The sequence below is a fragment of the Ornithorhynchus anatinus genome, chromosome 3 (assembly GCF_004115215.2).
Source record: "Ornithorhynchus anatinus isolate Pmale09 chromosome 3, mOrnAna1.pri.v4, whole genome shotgun sequence".
NCBI classification, from domain to species: Eukaryota; Metazoa; Chordata; class Mammalia; order Monotremata; family Ornithorhynchidae; genus Ornithorhynchus; species Ornithorhynchus anatinus.
In genome coordinates this window covers 18,540,340-18,559,506 of record NC_041730.1, presented here as the reverse complement: position 1 = coordinate 18,559,506, position 19,167 = coordinate 18,540,340, and the positions used below count along the sequence as shown (strand labels likewise).

At 49.8% G+C, this 19,167-nt stretch overlaps 1 protein-coding gene across 3 annotated transcripts in view; it reads right to left on the bottom strand.

Moving 5' to 3' along the window:
- PATL1 (PAT1 homolog 1, processing body mRNA decay factor) overlaps positions 1 to 1,756 on the bottom strand; it is a 34,890-nt gene extending 33,134 nt beyond the window's left edge. For all 3 annotated transcript variants that reach the window (XR_005659845.1, XM_029060645.2, XM_039911404.1), the window contains exon 1: positions 1,678 to 1,756. Coding sequence is in view for 2 of the 3 variants with exons in the window: in XM_029060645.2 (XP_028916478.1) it covers positions 1,678 to 1,692 (15 nt within the window). In the remaining variant the exon portion in view is untranslated. The remainder of the gene's footprint in view (positions 1 to 1,677) is intronic.
- Between the last annotated feature and the right edge of the window lie 17,411 nt (positions 1,757 to 19,167).

Here is a 19,167-nt window from a genome sequence, read left to right as displayed (position 1 = left end):
AGTGCTCTACACATAGTAAGCGCTTAACAAATACCAACATTATTATTACTAACTCACTTAAAGCCCCGCCTCTCCCTACAGCACGACCCAGAACGATTTTCTCTGCCCCTCCCCTTACACCCTGTGAAATGCTTGGCACATAGTAGGAGCTCAACAGATCCCATCATAGTCTGACCACTTGTTTTGTAAATAAGCGCTTAACAAATACCAACACTGTTGTTTTGCTGTCTCCCTCTTTTAGACTGTGAGCTCATCGTTGGGCAGGGATGGTCTCTATCTGTGGCTGAATTGTAGAGTCCAAGCGTTTACTATAGTGCTCTGCACACAGTAAGCACTCAAAGTCATTCATTCAATCCTATTTAGTGAGCACTTACTCTGTGCAGAGCGCTGTACTAAGCACTTGGAATGTACAATAATAATAATGTTGGTATTTGTTAAGCGCTATGTGCAGAGCACGGTTCTAAGCGCTGGGGTAATTACAGGAAGCAGCGTGGCTCAGTGGAAAGAGCCCGGGCTTGGGAGTCAGAGGATGTGGGTTCTAATTCTGACTCCGCCACTTGTCTGCTGTGTGACTGGGGGCAAGTCACTTCACTTCTCTGGGCCTCAGTCACCTCATCTGTCAAATGGGGATGAAGACTGTGAGCTCCACATGGGACAACCTGATGACCCTGTATCTCCCCCAGTGCTTAGAACAGCGCTCTGCACATAGTAAGGACTTAAATACCAACATTATTATATCATTATTATTACAGGGTAATGAGGTTGTCCCACCTGAGGCTCCCAGTCTTCCCCATTTTCCAGATGAGGTCACTGAGGCACAATGTGCTCGAATGATGATGATGAGCCCATTTAGGCAAGCAAACCATTAAACCTGATAACCCTGTATCTCCCCCAGCGCTTAGAACAGCGCTCTGCACATAGTAAGCACTTAAATACCAACATTATTATATTATTATTATTCCAGGGTAATGAGGTTGTCCCACCTGAGGCACCCAGTCTTCCCCATTTTCCAGATGAGGTCACTGAGGCACCATGCGCTCGAATGATGATGATGAGCCCATTGAGGCAGACAAACCATTAAACCTGATGACCCTGTATCTCCCCCAGCGCTTAGAACAGCGCTCTGCACACAGTAAGCCCTTAAATACCAACATTATATTATGATTATTACGGGGTAATATTATTATTGTGCGCTGGGACGCGCACAATAGGCTGCCTTGCAAAGAGGGGCAGCCTCCCTCCCCCGGGAGGCGGCCCCCGGGGCTATTTACTGGGCGCTCCCCGGCAGGCTTGGGCGAAGCGCTGGACTCTGTGCAGAGCACTGGGGCCGGTCCCCCTTCCTCTTCATGGGGATGAGCCTCCCGGGGGACAACCTGATGACCCTGGGTCTCCCCCAGCGCTTAGAACAGTGCTCTGCACACAGTAAGCGCTTCACAGACCCCAACATTGGGATTATCATCATCTCCACCCCCGCGCCCCCTCCCCGGCAACGCAGGGTTGCGGTCTCCCCAGGATGGGGGGGGGGGAAAGGGAGCGCGCGGAAGGGACGGAGGTATCGGGGCCCCTCCCGGCCACCGTCGCCCGGCCCTCCGGGCGGCCCCGCACCCTGGGGCTCGGGCGGCCAAGGGGGCGCGCGGGACCCCGGGGGGGGGGGCACTTCCGGTCGTTACTGCTCACCTCGTAGCGGAACATTCTCGGGGGGAGGGACGGAGGGGGGGAAGGGAAGGGGAGAGGGAAGGGGGGCGGGGGCGGCGGCTGACGCCCCCGGCTCCTCCGCGCGCCGCCACCACCGCCTTGCGACCCCCGGCCGCCGCCGTACGCCGCCTACGTGCGTGCGGCCGCGCGCGCACGTCGCCCTGGGCGGGCGGGAGGGGGAGGGGGTGGGGTGGGGGGAGACTGCGGCTGCGCGCGGAGAGCCGGCGGGACGGATTACGTCCCCGGGACGGGCGGCAAAGAGGTCGCGGGGGGAGGGAGGGCGCATGCGCGCGCTGCCTCCTGCCGGGGCTCCCCCGCCCCTCGGGTGCGCATGCGCGCGCTGCCTCCTGCGCGCTGCCTCCTGCCCGGGCTCCCTCCCGCCCCTCGGGTGCGCATGCGCGCGCTGCCTCCTGCCCGGGCTCCCTCCCGCCCCTCGGGTGCGCATGCGCGCGGTCCGGCCGGGCGTCAGCGCTTTGGCGCCTCCTCGTTGGCGAGGCGCTAAACGCTGCGCTAAACGCCGCGGCGCACAGGGAAGAGGGAGGGCTGGGGAGGCGGAGGGCGTGGGTGCGAATCCCGACACCTCCCCCTCGTCAGCTGGGTGACCCTGGGCAAAGCCGCTTCATAATAATATATATAATATTAATTTGTAATTTATAATATAATGCATATAAGTTCACACAATAAACATTTATAATCGCATACAATGAATATAATTATATTTAAAATATATAATACAATATTATTCATATGATAAATTTTATAAATATAAAATAAAGGCATTATAAAATAAGTATGATAAATACAAATAATATATATTGTCAATATTATAACATGATAATAATAATGATAACAATAATAGTAATAATAATGTCCGTGGCTCAGTGGAAAGAGCACGGGCTTTGGAGTCAGAGGTCATGAGTTCGAATCCCAGCTCTGCCACTTGTCAGCTGTGGGACTGTGGGCAAGTCACTTCACTTCTCTGGGCCTCAGTTACCTCATCTGGAAAATGGGGATGAAGACTGTGACCCCCCCACGGGGGACATCCTGATTCCCCTGTGTCTACCCCAGCGCTTAGAACGGTGCTCGGCACATAGTAAGCGCTTAACAAATACCAACATTATTATTAAGCACTTACTATGTGCCGAGGACTGTTCTAAGCGCTGGGGGAGATACAGGGACATCGGGTTGTCCCAAGTGAGGCTCAAAGTCTTCATCCCTGATTAAACTGTGAGCCCGTCAAAGGGCAGGGAGTGTCTCTCTCTGTTACCGATTTGTCCATTCCAAGCGCTTAGTCTAGTGCTCTGCACATAGTAAGCGCTCAATAAATACTATTGAATGAATGAATGAATTCATCCCCATTTTTACAGATGAGGGAACTGAGGCACAGAGAAGTGAAGTGACTTGCCCATAGTCAATAGCTGCCAAGTGGCGGAGTCGGGATTCGAACCCATGACCTCTGACTCCCAAACCCGCTGCTTCTCGGCTCTGGGCCTCAGTTCCCTCATCTGGAAAAGGGGGATAATAATAATAATGATTATAATGATGTTGGTATTTGTTTAGTCTGTAAACCCATCAAAGGGCAGGGACGATCTCTATCGATTTGTCCATTCCAAGCGCTTAGTCCAGGGCTCTGCACACAGTAAGCGCTCAATAAATACCATTGAATGAATGAATGTTAAGCGCTTACTCTGTGCAAAGCGCTGTTCTGAGCGCTGCAGAGGATACAAGGTCATCAGGTGGTCCCACGTGGGGCTCACCGCCTTCAAATTGTCCCTTCCAAGCGCTTAAGTCCAGTGCTCTGCACATAGTAAGCGCTCAATAAATACTACTGAATGAATGAATCCCCATTTGACAGAGGGGGCCAGTGAGTCCCAGAGAAGTGAAGTGACTTGCCCAGGGTCACGCAGCCGACAAGTGGCGGGGGCAGGATTAGAACCCATGACCTTCTGACCCCCAGGCCTGGGCTCTAGCCACTTCTCCGTGCTGCTGCTCTACAGAATGAATACAGTGCTCCTGCACATAATAAGCGCTCAATAAATCTCTTTCACCCTATTTATTTTGTTTAATGAGATGTACATCACCCTGATTCTATTTAGTTGCCATTGTTTTTAGAAGATATTCTTCCCCTCGACTGTATTTATTGCTTTCGTTCTCGTCCGTCCGTCTCCCCCGATTAGACCGTGAGCCCGTCAAAGGGCCGGGACCGTCTCTATCTGTTGCCGACTTGTCCATTCCAAGCGCTTAGTCCAGTGCTCTGCACATAGTGAGCGCTCAATAAATACTATTGAATGAATAAATACTATTGAATGAATGAATAAATATGATGGAACGAATGAATAAGGTGGAGGAGGGAGGTGAAGTTTTGGATTCCAGTCTTCACTGTGGCAGGGCTGGCTGGGCTACATCAGGGCAGCACCCGACCCTCTCTGTGCTCCGCTTGGCCGCTCCGCCATTCTTTTACGGTGCCCGCAGCGTTTCTCACACCTCCAGCTCGCAGTGAAGATCTTTTTACCGTGGCCATAAAAAGCAACTCATATAAATCGGACGGCACTAGGTTACCCACTTATTTGAGTCAGAGGAAGGTGATTACGATGCCCAGCAGTTCTGAAAATCCGGGACTTGGTAACAGAAAACAAACGGAACGTATTCTGTTTCAGAAGGTTTGATCATTATTTGATATCGGGGGGCTAGAGTGCGAGACGAGTGAAGAAGGAAAAGAAATACAAGTCGATGCCGCCTGTCAGCTGTGTGACTGTGGGCAAGTCGCTTCAGCGTGGCTCAGTGGAAAGAGCACGGGCTTTGGAGTCAGCGTTCATAGGCTCGAATCCCGGCTCGGCCACTTGTCAGCTGTGTGACTTCGGGCAGGTCACTTCACTTCTCTGTGCCTCAGTTACCTCATCTGTAAAATGGGGATTAAGACTGTGAGCCCCACGTGGGACGACCTGATTCCCCTGTGACTACCCCAGCGCTTAGAACAGTGCTCTGCACATAGTAAGCGCTTAACAAATACCAACATTATTATTATTATTCACTTCTCTGGGCCTCAGTTACCTCATCTGTAAAATGGGGATTAACTGTGAGCCTCACGTGGGATGACCTGATTCCCCTGTAGCTACCCCAGCGCTTAGAACGGTGCTCTGCACAGAGTAAGTGCTTAACAAATACCAACATTATTATTATTATTATTATTATCTTCGGCCTTGGGACCAACCACATGTATAAACCCTTCCTGCAGTGATGAGGTGATTAACTAGAAAAGAATAAAGCTAATTTGGTTGTTATGTCGAATGCATAGAAATTCGAGAAGCAGCGTGGCTTAGTGGAAAGAGCCCGGGCTTGGAAGTCAGAGGATGTGGGTTCTAATTCTGACTCCGCCACTTGTCTGCTGTGTGACCTCGGGAAAGTCACTTCACTGCTCTGTGCCTCAGTTACCTCAAGAGCCTGGGCCTTCGGAGTCAGAGGTCATGGGTTCGGCTCCCGGCTCTGCCACTTGGCAGCTGTGGCACCGTGGGCAAGTCACTTCACTTCTCTGGGCCTCAGTTCCCTCATCTGTAGAATGGGGATGAAGCCTGTGAGCTTCACGTGGGACAACCTGATGACCCTCTATCTACTCCAGCGCTGAGAACAGTGCTCTGCACATAGGAAGCGCTTAACGAATACCAACATTATTATTATTAAAATGGGGATTGAGACTGTGAGCCCCATGTGGGACAACCTGATTACCCTGTATCTACCCCAACGCTTATAACAGTGCTTGGCACCTAGTAAGTGCTTAACAAATATAATAATAATAATAATAATGATAATATAACCTTCCACGGATCTCCCCTTCCAACGCCCTATCCCTCGTTGAGTTAGGTTGAGCTCCACTTGGGTGAACCCAGTCTTAACTGCCGCACAGTTAGTTAATGAGGCTTATTGAGAGTTTACTGTTCATTCAATAGTATTTATTGAGCGCTTACTATGGGCAGAGCACTGTACTAAGCGCTTGGAATGAACAAGTCGGCAACAGATAGAGACGGTCCCTGCCGTTTGACGGGCTTACGGTCTGATCGGGGGAGACGGACAGACGATAGAGTCGAGGGGAAGAACATCTCGTAAAAACGATGGCAACTAAATAGAATCGAGGCGATGTACAATTCATTAACAAAATAAATAAGGCAATGGAAATATATACAGTCGAGCGGACGAGTACGGTGCTGAGGGGAGAGGAAGGGAGAGGGGGAGGAGCAGAGGGAGATGGGGGGAAAGAGGGTTAAGCTGCGGAGAGGTGAAGGGGGGGCGGTAGAGGGAGTAGAGGGAGAAGGGGAGCTCGGTCTGGGAAGGCTTCTTGGAGGAGGTGAGTTTTAAGTAGGGTTTTGAAGAGGGGAAGAGAATCGGTTTGGCGGAGGTGAGGAGGGAGGGCGTTCCGGGACCGCGGGAGGACGCGGCCCGGGGGTCGACGGCGGGACGGGCGAGACCGAGGGACGGCGAGGAGGTGCGCGGCAGAGGAGCGGAGCGTGCGGGGTGGGCGGTAGAAAGAGGGAAGGGAGGAGAGGTAGGAAGGGGCAAGGTGATGGAGAGCCTCGAAGCCTAGAGTGAGGAGTTTTTGTTTGGAGCGGAGGTCGATAGGCAACCACTGGAGTTGTTTAAGAAGGGGAGTGACATGCCCAGATCGTTTCTGCGGGAAGATGAGCCGGGCAGCGGAGTGAAGAATAGACCGGAGCGGGGCGAGAGAGGAGGAAGGGAGGTCAGAGAGAAGGCCGACACGGTAGTCTAGCCGGGATCTAACGAGAGCCCGTAGCAGTATGCGCAGAGCGCTGTGCTGAGTGCTTGGAAAAGGACAGTTGGTAGACCCGTTCCCTGACCACGAGGAGCGTAACGTCTAGAGGGGGAGGCAGACATTAATAAAAATATGTGTGCCTTACCTTTCTAAGACACATCGTTCCAGAACAAATATAGGTCAAGGAAAATTTGGGCAAAGGAAGATCAAGTAGAGGAGCATCACGGTCTAGTGGAATGAGCCCGGGCCTGGGAGGTCATGGGTTCGAATCCCCGCTCTGCCACTTGGCAGCTGTGTGACCGTGGGCAAGTCACTTCACTTCTCTGGGCCTCAGTTCCCTCATCTGTCAAATGGGGATGACGCCTGTGAGCCTCACCTGGGACAACCCGATGACCCTGTATCTCCCCCAATGCTTAGAACATAGTAAGTGCTTAACAGATACCGTCATTATTATTCTTTAGTGTGGCTTAGTGGAAAGCGCACGGGCTTGGGAGTCAGAAGATGTGGTATCTAATCCCGCCTCCGTCACTTGTCTGCTGTGTGACCTTGGGCAAGTCACTGAACTTCTCTGGGCCTCAGTTACCTCAGGATCTAATTCCGGCTCCACCACGTGTCAGCTCTGTGACTTTAGACAGGTCACTTCGCTTCTCTGGGCCTCAGTTACCTCATCTGGAAAATGGAGATTAAAGACTGTGAGCCCCACATGGGACATCCTGATCAGCGTAGCTCAGTGGAAAGAGCCCGGGTTTGGGAGTCAGAGGTCATGGGTTCGAATTATGGTTCTGCCATTTGTCAGCTGCGTGACTGTGGGCAAGTCACTTAACTTCTCTGTGGCTCAGTTCCCTCATCTGTAAAATGGGGATTAAGACTGTGAGCCCCACGTGGGGCAACCTGATGACCCTGTATCTTGCCCAGCGCTTAGAACAGTGCTCTGCACATAGTAAGCACTTAATAAATACCAACATTATTATTATTATATCTACCCCAGAGCTCAGAAAAGTGCTTGGCATATAGTAAAAGCTTAACACATACCATTACTATTATTATTATTATTATTCTTATGTGGGACAACCTGATGACCCTGTATCTCCCCCAGCGCTTAGAACAGTGCTCTGCACATAGTAAGCACTTAATAAATACCAACATTATTATTATTATTATTATCGTATCTACCCCAGCGCTTAGAAAAGTGTTGGCATATAGTAGGAGCTTAACACATACCATTATTATTATTATTACGTGGGACAACCTGATTACCCTGTATCTACCCCAGCGCTTAGAACAGTGCTTGGCACATAGTAAGCACTTAACAAACACCATTATTACTATTATTATTATAAAATGACTTGTCCAAGGTCACACAGCAGACAAGTGGCGGAGCGGGAAATAGAACCCACGTTCTCTGACTCCCAAGCCCGGGCTCTTTTCACGAATCCAAACTGTTGCCTCCAGATATCTATAAATCCTATTTCTTGATATTATTAATGCTACCGATGCCTCTTTCCCTGTTTTGCAGTCTCCCCCCTTCTAGACTGTGAGCCCCCGGTGGGCAGCGGGATGGTCTCTCTTTGTTGCCAATTGTACTTTCCAAGCGCTTAGGACAGTGCCTTGCCCGCCGTAAGCGCTCAATAAATGCCATTATTATTAATAAGCACGATGGGGTGAAAGAATGAATATTCCTAGAGAATATTCATAGAGAATAATGAATTCATATTCATTCATAGAGAAGCATTGTGGCTCAGTGGCGAGAGCCCGGGCTTGGGAGTCAGAGGTCATGGGTTCGAATCCCGGCTCTGCCACCTGACAGCTGGGTGACTGGGGGCAGGTCACTTCACTTCTCTGGGCCTCAGTGTCAAATATGGGCGGTTGGCACAGTGTCCACCAGGGGGCGCCTCTCACCGCACGAAGCCGGCGGACCCTGCATTTAACTCGTCTATTGCCCCCTGGTGGTCATTACGCACTTCATTCATTCATTCATCCATCCATCCATTCATTCATCCATTCATCCATCCATCCATCCATTCATCCATTCATCCCTCCCTCCCTCCCTCCCTCCCTCCATCCATCCATCCACCCATCCATCCATCCATCCATCCATCCATCCATCCCTCCCTCCCTCCCTCCCTCCATCCATCCATCCATTTATCCATTCATCCCTCCCTCCCTCCCTCCCTTCCTCCCTCCCTCCCTCCCTCCATCCATCTCTCCCTCCCTCCCTTCCTCCCTTCCTTCCATCCCTTCCTTCCTTCGTTCGTTCGTTCATTCATTCACTCACTCATTCACTCACATTCATTCAATAGTATTTATTGAGCACTTACTATGTGCAGAGCACTGGACTAAGCGCTTGGAATGGGCAAATCGGTAACCGAGAGAGACAGTCCCTGCCCTTTGACCGGCTTACACTCATTCATTCATCCAATCATATTTGTGGAGCGCTTACTGTGTGCAGAGCACTGGATGAAGCGCTTGGAATGGACACTTCATTCATTCACTCATCCCATCGTATGTATGGAGCGCTTACTGTGTGCAGAGCACTGGATGAAGCGCTTGGAATGGACGCTTCATTCATCCAATCGTATTTATTGAACGTTTACTGTGTGCAGAGCGCTGGACGAAGCGCTTGAAATGGACACTTCATTCATTCACTCATCCAATCGTATTTATGGAGCGCTTACTATGTGCAGAGCACTGCACTAAGCGCTTGGAATGGACACTTCATTCGTTCATTCGTTCAATAATAGTAATAATAATGATGTTGACATTTGTTAAGTGCTTACTGTGTGCAGAGCTGAGGTAGACACAGGGTAATCAGGTTGGCCCACGTGAGGCTCATAGTTAATCCCCAATTTACAGATGAGGGAATTGAGGCGCTGAGAAGTGAAGTGACTTGCCCACAGTCACCCAGCTGCCAAGTGGCAGAGCTGGGATTCGAACCCATGACCTCTGACTCTCAAGGCCGGGTTCTTTATACTGAACCACACTGCTTCCCATATTAATAATGTTGGTATCTGTTAAGCGCTGGGGGAGATACAGGGTCATCAGGTTGTCCCACGTGAGGCTCACATTCTTAATCTCCATTTTACAGATGAGGTAACTGAGGCTCAGAGAAGTTACGTGACTTGGCCACAGTCACCCAGCTGCCAAGTGGCAGAGCCGGGATTCGAACCCATGACTTCTGACTCCCAAGCCCGGGCTCTTTCCACTGAGCCACGCTGCTTCTTTCCAATCGTATTTACTGAGCGCTTACTATGTGCAGAGCACTGGACGAAGCGCTTGGAATGGACAATTCGGCAACACATAGAGACCGTCCCTGCCCAACGACGGGCTCACAGTCCAAACGGGGGAGACGGACAACAAAACAGAACAAGTAGCGGCGTGCTTAGTGCTTAGCGGCGGCGTGAAGCAGCGTGGCTTAGTGGAAAGAGCACGGGCTTTGGAGTCAGAGGTCATGGGTTCGAATCCCGGCTCGGTCACTTGTCAGCTGTGTGACTTTGGGCAAGTCACTTAACTTCTCGGTGCCTCAGTTCCCTCATCTGTAAAATGGGGATGCAGACTGTGAGCCCCACGTGGGACAACCTGATTCCCCTGTGTCTACCCCAGCGCTTAGAACAGTGCTGTGCACATAGTAAGCGCTTAACAAATACCAACATTAAGTAGTCTGGCGTCAATATCATGAAGATAAATAGAATCACAGATATATACACATCATTAACAAAATAAATAGAGTAATAATATATACAAATATGCACAAGTGCTGCGGGGAGGGGAAGGGGGAAGAGCAGAGGGAGGGAGTCGGGGTGATGGGGAGGGGAGAAGGGGCAGAGGAAAAGGGAGGACTCAGTGTGGGAAGGCCTCCTGGAGGAGGTGAGCTCTCAGGAGGGCTTGGAAGAGGGGAAGAGGGTTAGTTTGGCGGAGGTGAGGAGGGAGGGCGTTCCGGGACCGCGGGAGGACGTGGGCCGGGGTCGACGGCGGGACGGGCGAGACCGGGGGACGGTGAGGAGGTGGGTGGCGGAGGAGCGGAGCGTGCGGGGTGGGCGGTGGAAAGAGAGAAGGGAGGAGAGGTAGGAAGGGGCGAGGTGACGGAGAGCCTCGAAGCCTAGAGTGAGGAGTTTCTGTTTGGAGCGGAGGTCGATAGGCAACCACTGGAGGTGTTCAAGAAGGGGAGTGACAGGCCCAGAGCGTTTCTGCGGGAAGATGATCCGGGCAGCGGAGGGAAGAATAGACCGGCGCGGGGCGAGAGAGGAGAATGGGAGATCCGAGAGGAGGAGGCCGCTCGGAGGAGGAGGCTGAACTGGTGTTCGGTGCAACCCATCCCCAGATGTCTTCGGATCTTCGGGCTGGAAGGTTTGGGCGGCCTTTCAGAGGCTACCTCCTCAGTCTCCTATCTTGAAGCAGAATACACCCCAAGTCTAATTTATGAATTTGGACAGGACTTTTACGTTTGTATCCCCCATTGCCCTGGAAACTTCTCGTGGGCAAGAAACCTGTCACTTTGATTCGGTGCTTAGAATAGTGCTTGGCACATAGTGAGCGCTCAACACATACCATAATAATTCTTCTTATAGTCTGTATTCATTCATTCAATAGTATTTATTGAGTGCGTACTGTGTGCAGAGCACTGTACTAAATGCTTGGGAATGTACAATAAAAAAAGTTAAATTATGGCATTTATTAAGTGCTTTCTACGTGCCAAGCACTGTTCTAAGTGCTCAGAGGCAATGAGGTTGTCCCACCTGGGGCTCACAGTCTTAACCCCCATTTTACAGATAGGGTAAGTGAGGCCCAGAGAAGTTAAGTGGTTTGCTCGGGGTCACACAGCAGACAAGTGGTGGAGCCGGGATTAGAACCCCCGGCCCCTGACTCCCAAGCCCGGGCTCTTTCCACTAAGCTACACTGCTTCGTTTCCCCCTGCGTTCATTCATTCAATCGTATTTATTGAGCGTTTACTGTGTGCAGAGCACTGTACTAAGTGCTTGGAAATTACAATTTGGCAACAGATAGCAGGCAATCCCTACCCAGCAATGGGCTCACAATCTAGAAGCAGTACAGCAATAAAGAGTGACAATCCTTGCCCACAAGGAGCTCGCAGTCTTGGGGGGGGGGGGGGGGGCGGACGGGCCGACATCAGTACAGATAAAAAAAATGACCGATCTGTATATAAGCGCTGTGGGGCGGGGGAGGGGTGGGGAAGAGCAAAGGGAGCAAGTCAGGGAGACGTAGAAGGGAGTGGGAGATGAGGAAAAGTGGGACTTAGTCTGGGAAGGCCTCTTGGAGGAGATGGGCCTTCCATAAGGCTTTGAAGGAGACCAGGGGGAGAATAATTGTCTGCCGAATTTAAAGAGAGAGGGCGTTCCAGGGCAGAGGCCTTGTTAGTTTCCTTCTCTCCTCCCATTTCTTATCTTCCCACCCAAACCCTGCTCTCCCCCTGACCTTCCCATCATTGTAGGTGGCACCACCATCCTTCCTGTCTCACGAGCCCGTAACCTTGGCGTTATCCTTCACTCCTCTCTCTCATTCCACCCCTCGTACTCGATCCGTCGCTAAATGCCGTCGGTTCCAACCTTCACAAACTCCACGCTTTCCTCTCTTTCCAGACCACTCCTACACTGATCAAAAGCACTTAGCCGATCCCACCTCGATTACTGCATCAGCCTCCTTGCTGACCTCCCGTCTCTCCCCACTCCAGTCCCTACTTCACTCTGCTGCCCGGGATCATTTTGCTACAGAAATGCTCAGTCCACGGTTCTCCTCTCCTCGGGAACCTCCGGCGGTTGCCCGTTCACCTCTGCATCGAGCGGCGACCCCACATCATTGGTTTTAAAGCTCTCGATCATCTTTTCCCCTCCTGGTCCTACCTCACCTCACTTCTCTCCTACTACAACCCAGCCCGCGCACTTGGCTCCCCTAATGGTAACCTTCTCACTGTACTTGGATCTCGTCTCTCTCGCCACTGACCTCTTGCCCGCATCCTGCCCCCGGCCTGGAACGCCCTCCCTCCTCATATCCGACAGACGATTCCTCTCCCCCACCTTTCAAAGCCTTATTGAAGTCACATCTCCTCCAAGAGGCCTTCCTTGACTAAACCCTCTTTTCCTTTTCTTCCACTCCCTTCCGCGCCACCCTGACTCGCTCCCTTTATTCATCCCCCCCCCTTCCAGCCCCACGGCACTTATGTACATATCTTATTATCTACGAAATTTCTACAGGATTATCTACATATCTACCAAAATGCTGTGTGACCTTGAGCAGACCACTGAACTTCTCTGCCTCCCTTACCTCATCTGTAAAATGGGGATTAAGGTAATTTATTTATTTATATTAAAGTCCGTCTCCCTTCTCTAGACTATAAGCTCGTTATGGGCAGGGAATATGTCCGTTCACTGTTACATTGTACTCTCCCAAATGCTTAGTACAGTGGTCTGCCCACAATAAGGGTGCAGCCAAAAGGTTGTGGGTTCTAATCCCGGCTCCTCCGCTTGTCTGCTGTGTGACCTTGGCTTCTCTGGGCCTTAGTTACCTCATCTGTAAAATGGGACTGTGAGCCCCACATGAGTCAGGGACCCATTGGCTCAAACCAATTAGCTTGTATCCACTCCAGCGCTTAGTACAGTGTCTGGCACATAGTAAGTGCTGAACAAATACCACAGTTATTATTCAATAAATACTACTGACCGACTGACTTCCAGTTATACTGTGTTCCAGGGGCTCCAGCCAGAACGGCCGGTCGTCCGGTATGACACTGGACAGTGCAGGTTTCAAACTGGTCCATCCTCTGTTTTGTTCTGCAGGCTTCAGTGTCTGCTTTTGATTGTTTCCAGTGTTGAGCAGCCCGCTCCAGTGGCTCCTGCCACTGCGTTCTGTGGCTTGGATGCTGAACCAGACTTCGTGGAGTAATTATGGCATTTGTTAAGCGCTTACTCTGTGCCAGGCGCTCTACCAAGCGCTGGGGTAGATACAAGCAAATAAGGTTGGACACAGCCCCTGTCCCTCATGCGGTTCGCAGTTTCAATCTCCATTTTACAGATGAGGTAACTGAGGCACAGAGAAGTAAAGTGACTCGCCCAAGGTCACACGGCAGACAAGTGGCAGAGCCAGAATTAGAACACAAGACCTTCTGACTCCCAGGCCTGTGCTCTATCCACTGTGCCTTTCATAAGGACCTGGGAGAGGAATGCAAAGGCCCCGGATCTGTTGGAAGAAATGCTTTAGGCTTGAGCCTAGCATGTTCTGCAAAGCGAACGGGCTCAAAAATGGCAATCATGTAATTTTTTTGTTTGTTTTTATGGGATTTGTTAAGTGCTTTCCATGTGCCAGGCTCTGTACTAAGTGCTGAGGTAGATACAGGCTAATCAGGCTTGACACAATCCGTGTCCCTTATGGGGCTCACAGTCTTAATTCCCATTTTTCAGATGAGGTAACTGAGGCACAGAGAAGGGAAGTGATTTGCCCAAATTCACCCAGCAGGCAAGTGGCAGAACCAGGATTAGAACCCCAGACCTCAGCCCTCCTCAATTTAAAAGCCCTTCTAAACCCCCACCTCCTCCAAGAAACTTTCCCTGATTAATTTCGAAGACCCCAAGTCGAATCAGCCTGACAGCTTCCTCGAGCATTAATCTATTTATATAATAATGTTGGTATTTGTTGAGCGCTTACTACGTGCAGAGCACTGTTCTAAGCACTGGGGTAGACACAGGGTAATCGGGTCGTCCCACGTGAGGCTCACAGTTAATCCCCATTTTACAGATAAGGTAACTGAGGCACAGAGAAGTTAAGTGACTCGCCCACAGTCACCCAGCTGACAAGCGTCGGAGCCGGGATTCGAACTCATGACCTCTGACTCCCAAGCCCGGGCTCTTTCCGCTGAGCCACGCCGCTTCTCTATTTATATTCATTCTGAGCACTTGCCTATGTGTGTATATATATGTATATGTACATGTCTATATACTCAATTGAATATAAATGATAATTCCACTGATTGTAAGTATTTTTGTTTGTACTCCCCATTAGAATGGAAGCTCCTTGTCGGTGTATGCGAATGTCGAACTTTCTTAAGCCCTCAGAACAGTTCGCCGCATTTAATAGGTAAATGTTATTATTGCTATTAGTGTTGCCCCGGAAGGAGCAGCCGGAGCGAGTTAAGATTCATTCAACTCGTTCAGTCGTATTTATTAAGCGCCTACCGTGTGCAGAGCTCTGTACGAAGCTCACTGTACTAAGTGTGGAAGATACAAACCTCTTGATCCTGTATATCCTGAGCCACCCGTGCCCTAAAAATCAGTGGTCCACAAGGCTCACAAGTGGTCCACAAGGGAAGCAGCTTGGCTCAGTGGAAAGAGCCGGGGCTTGGGAGTCAGAGGTCATAGGTTCGAATCCCGGCTCCGCTGCTTGTCAGCTGTGTGACTTTGGGCAAGTCACTTAACATCCCCGTGCCTCAGTTACCTCATCTGTAAAAGGGGGATTAAAACTGTGAGCCCCACGTGGGACAACTGATCACCTTGTATCCCCCGGAGCTTAGAACAGTGCTTTGCACATAGTAAGCGCTTAACAAATACCACCATTGTTATTATTATTATTAAGGCTTTCAGTGGCACCCCATAGCAGCTCCCTCTGAAAATAACACTGGAAGCAAATCTGCAGGGCTTTTAAAAGTGACCAGGGATGGATCGCATCTACCACCTCGTCGCTCTGCACACAGTAAACGCTCGATAAATACCATCGGCTGACTGATTGAAGAGAATCCCCCCTCTGAAAGGTGAGTGTCTCTTATACTAGTGGCAGTAAAAGTCCAAAGACACGCTTTGACAGGCACTGCTAACAGCCAGCCTCGTAAATTCGTCACGATCACGATCCTCCAGGATGTGGTTCTAATCCCGGCTCTGCCGCTTGTCTGCTCTGTGACCTTGGACAAGTCACTTCCCTTCTCTGTGCCTCAGTTGCCTCATCCGTGAAAAGGGGATTAAAGGTGTGAGCCCCAAGTGGGACAACCTGATTAGCCTGTATCTCCCCCGGAGCTTAGAGCAGTGCTTGGCGCATAGTAAGGGCTTAACAGATACCATTATTATTATTATAATCATGGTTATGACGATAATCACGATTATCGTCATCCGTATCACCATCACTAATACCATTTACTGAGTGCCTTCTGTGGGCAGACCACCCCCCCTCCTTTCCCACCAGTCCAACTTTCCCCTTACAGCGGTTGGTGGGGGTGGAAGTAGGAGAATACCTCCAATTCTCTTCTCGATCCCCTTCAATCTAGCTTCCGCCTCCTTCACTCCCAAGAAACTGCCCTCCCTAATATCATCAGTGATTTCCTCCTTGCCAAATCCAATGGCCTCTTCTCCATCCTAATCCTCCGCAGCCTCTCAGCTGCCTTCAACACTGTCAACCTCCCCCACTCCTGGAAACATTATCCAATTTTAGCTTCACTGACATCGGCCTCTCCCGGTTCTCCTCTTTCCTCGCCGGCCGCTCCTTCTCGAAGCAGCGTGGCTCAGTGGAAAGAGCACGGGCTTTGGAGTCAGAGGTCATGGGTTCGAATCCCAGCTCGGCCGCTTGTCAGCTGTGTGACTGTGGGAGAGTCACTTCACTTCTCTGGGCCTCAGTTACATCATCTGTAAAATGGGGATTAAGATTGTGAGCCCCACGTGGGATAACCGGATTCCCCTGTGCCTACCCCAGCGCTTAGAACAGTGCTCTGCACATAATAAGCGCTTAACAAATACCAACATTATTATTATTATTATTATTCTTTTGCAGGCTCCTCCTCTTCCCCCCACTTTAGAATTGTGGGGGTCCCTCAAGGTTCAGTTTTGGGTCACCTTCTATTCTCCATCCACACCCTCTCCTTTGGAGAACTCATTTGCTTCCATGGCTTCAACTACCATCTTTATGCAGATGATTCCCAGATCTCCAACTCTGACCCCTCTCCTTCTCTGCAGTTTCACATTTCCTCCTGCCTTCAGGACATCTCCTGCCAATGCCTCCAACTTAATATGTTCAAAACAGAACTCCTCATCTTCCCACCCGAGCTCTGTCCTTCCCCTATCTTTCCCTCCTCTGTAACCGACACCACTCTCCTCCCTGTCTCCCATGCTCAATAATCTTGGTAAAATCCTCGGCTTATCTCTCTCATTCCATCCACATATTCAATTTCAGTCAGTCGCTGAATATGCAGATTCATTCAATCCACATATTGGATCTTGTCGGTTCTACCTTCACGACAGTGTTAGAATCAGTCCTCTCCTTTCCATCGAAACTTCTGCTATTCTGATCCAAACGCTTATCATATCCTGTCTTGATTACTGCATCAGCCTCCTCGCCGACCCCCCTACCTTCTATCTCTTCCCTCTCTCGTTCTTACTTCGCTTTTCTGCCCAGGTCATTTTTCAAAAAAAAGTTCATTTTGTGTTTCTCCACTCCTAAAAAAACCTTCACTGATTGCCCATTCTCTTCCGCATCAAAGAATCAAAGAGGAACTCCTTCTCATAAGCTTTAAAGCATTCAATCAGCTTGCCCCTTCTTACTTCACTGATTTCCAATTACAACTCAGCCCACACACTTTCCTCCTTTAATGCCAATTTACTGATTGTACCTCAGTCTTTTCAATCCAGCTCCAACCCCTTGTCCCTGCCTCCCTCTGGCCCACAATTCTGACGGACCACTCCTCTCCCCACCTTCAAAACCTTATTAAAATCACATCTCCTCCCAGAGGTCTTCCCTGACTAAGTCATCGTTTCACCTATTCTCTCTTCCTTCTGCATCTTTCTTTGCACTTGTACCCATTAAGCACTTGATATTCACCCTATCCTCAGCCCCACAACACTTCTGTACATATCCAAAATTTATTTTAGCGTCAGTCTCCCCGTCTAGGCTGTAAACTCCTGGTGGGCAGAGAATGACCAACTCTGTTCTTTTTGCACTCTCCCAGTGGCTTAGTACAGTGCTCTGCATATAATAAGCTCTCAGAAAATACCAGTGACTGATTGGTTGATTGATTGATTAGGGCTATTCTATCAACATTGATGGTGTGGACCAAGAACCACCTAGGGTTTTCTGAACATTGGACAAGCCCAGAACGAATCCTGAAAACAGCTGGCTAATGTGGGGGGCAAAGAATGCTGAAGCCATCTGGTAATGTAGGAGATTAGAAACTACTCTTTGCTGTTCATAAAAAAAAAAATCACTACAGGGAAAATTTCAAGTAAATCCCAGGTCAGGAATATGGGAGAGGTAAACCCTCGAAGCCACCTGGGACAGGGTAGGAAGGTGACAGTTAGGACATAAAATGCAGCCCAGAGGTGATTAGATGTTCTACAGACCAAGGCAATAGGTGGCTTGAATACAACCCCCTGAGGCCTCTCATCATGAGTGTCTTCTGTCATGAAAGGGTGAATATCCCCCCGAAATCCCCTCAGAGAGTGGAGCCTTCATGAGCTCATTCCCAGGAGGGTCCTTCAGAGGTAGGTAAAGTCTAGAGGACTCTAAGGGGCATCTTCAGCAAGCGGAGCTGAAAACGTACTCCCATTCAGTACAAGGTAAGATCTTCTCCCTTTCCTTTGATTTCGGATTCATTTTTCTCACCGCTAAACATGGGGACCTACAACCTGTTCTTCTTAGGGCGGTTTATCGTAGAATCCCCAAATCTCGGAGTTTGAAGTCACCTAAAACGTCCCCCTGCCTCCAGAAAGAATAAAGAGTCCTTCTACTCTGTCTATCCACTGCATGAGACTTAGTTCAAATCAGATAGCTACCTAAACTCTTCTTAATAATAACAATAATAATAATTGTAGCATTTGTAAAGTGCTTACTAGGTGCCAGGTCCTGTACTAAGTGCTGAGGTGGATACAACCAAATCAGGTTGGACCCAGTCCCTGTCCCGCGTGGGGCTCACAGTCTCAATTCGAGACTGTGAGCCCGTTGTTGGGTAGGGATTGTCTCTAAATGTTACCACATTGTACTTTCCAAGTGCTTAGTACGGTGCTCTGCATGCAGTAAGTGCTCAATAAATACGATTGAATGAATTCCCATTTTACAGGAGCGGGAACTGAGGCCCAGAGAAGTGAAGTGACTTGCCCAAGGTCACACGGCAGACAGGGGGTGGAGCCAGGATTAGAACCCATGACCTTCTGCCTCCCAGATCTATGCTCTATCCACTACACCGTGCTGCTTCTCATGGGCTGCCTGGGGAAGGTGGTCCCACAGTCTACCTCGGTCATCCTCTTAGTTCCCTCGTTGTGGCAGGGAATGAGTAAACTTGCTGTGGGCAGGAAATGCGTCTGTCACTTATGTTGAAATGTATTCTCCCAAATGCTTAGTATAGTGTTCTGCACACAGTAAGTGCTTACTAATCACCACTGACGATGAGGAACCAGAGATGTCATTTCTAAATAAGCCCAAGATGTAAACCAGGCTGTGGCTGATAAGTAGCCCATCCAACACTCTGTTCACAGACAAGATTAATTGAGTAGGCTTGAGAGGGTTTCATTGGATCAGGTCGGTGGAGTTAATTTTGGTGTGAATGTTTCGCTGAATAGCATTTAAGAAATAATTTTAGGCCCTTGGTATTAATATTCTAGTGGATGTGAAGGTGTAAGGAGGAGGGGGATTAGAAAAAAGAGAGAAAGAAAAAGAGGAGAATGAATAAATTAGTCAATTAACTTTTGAAAGTTAGTGATGCTCAATTAGCCTTGAGCCTTGTACTCTCAGAA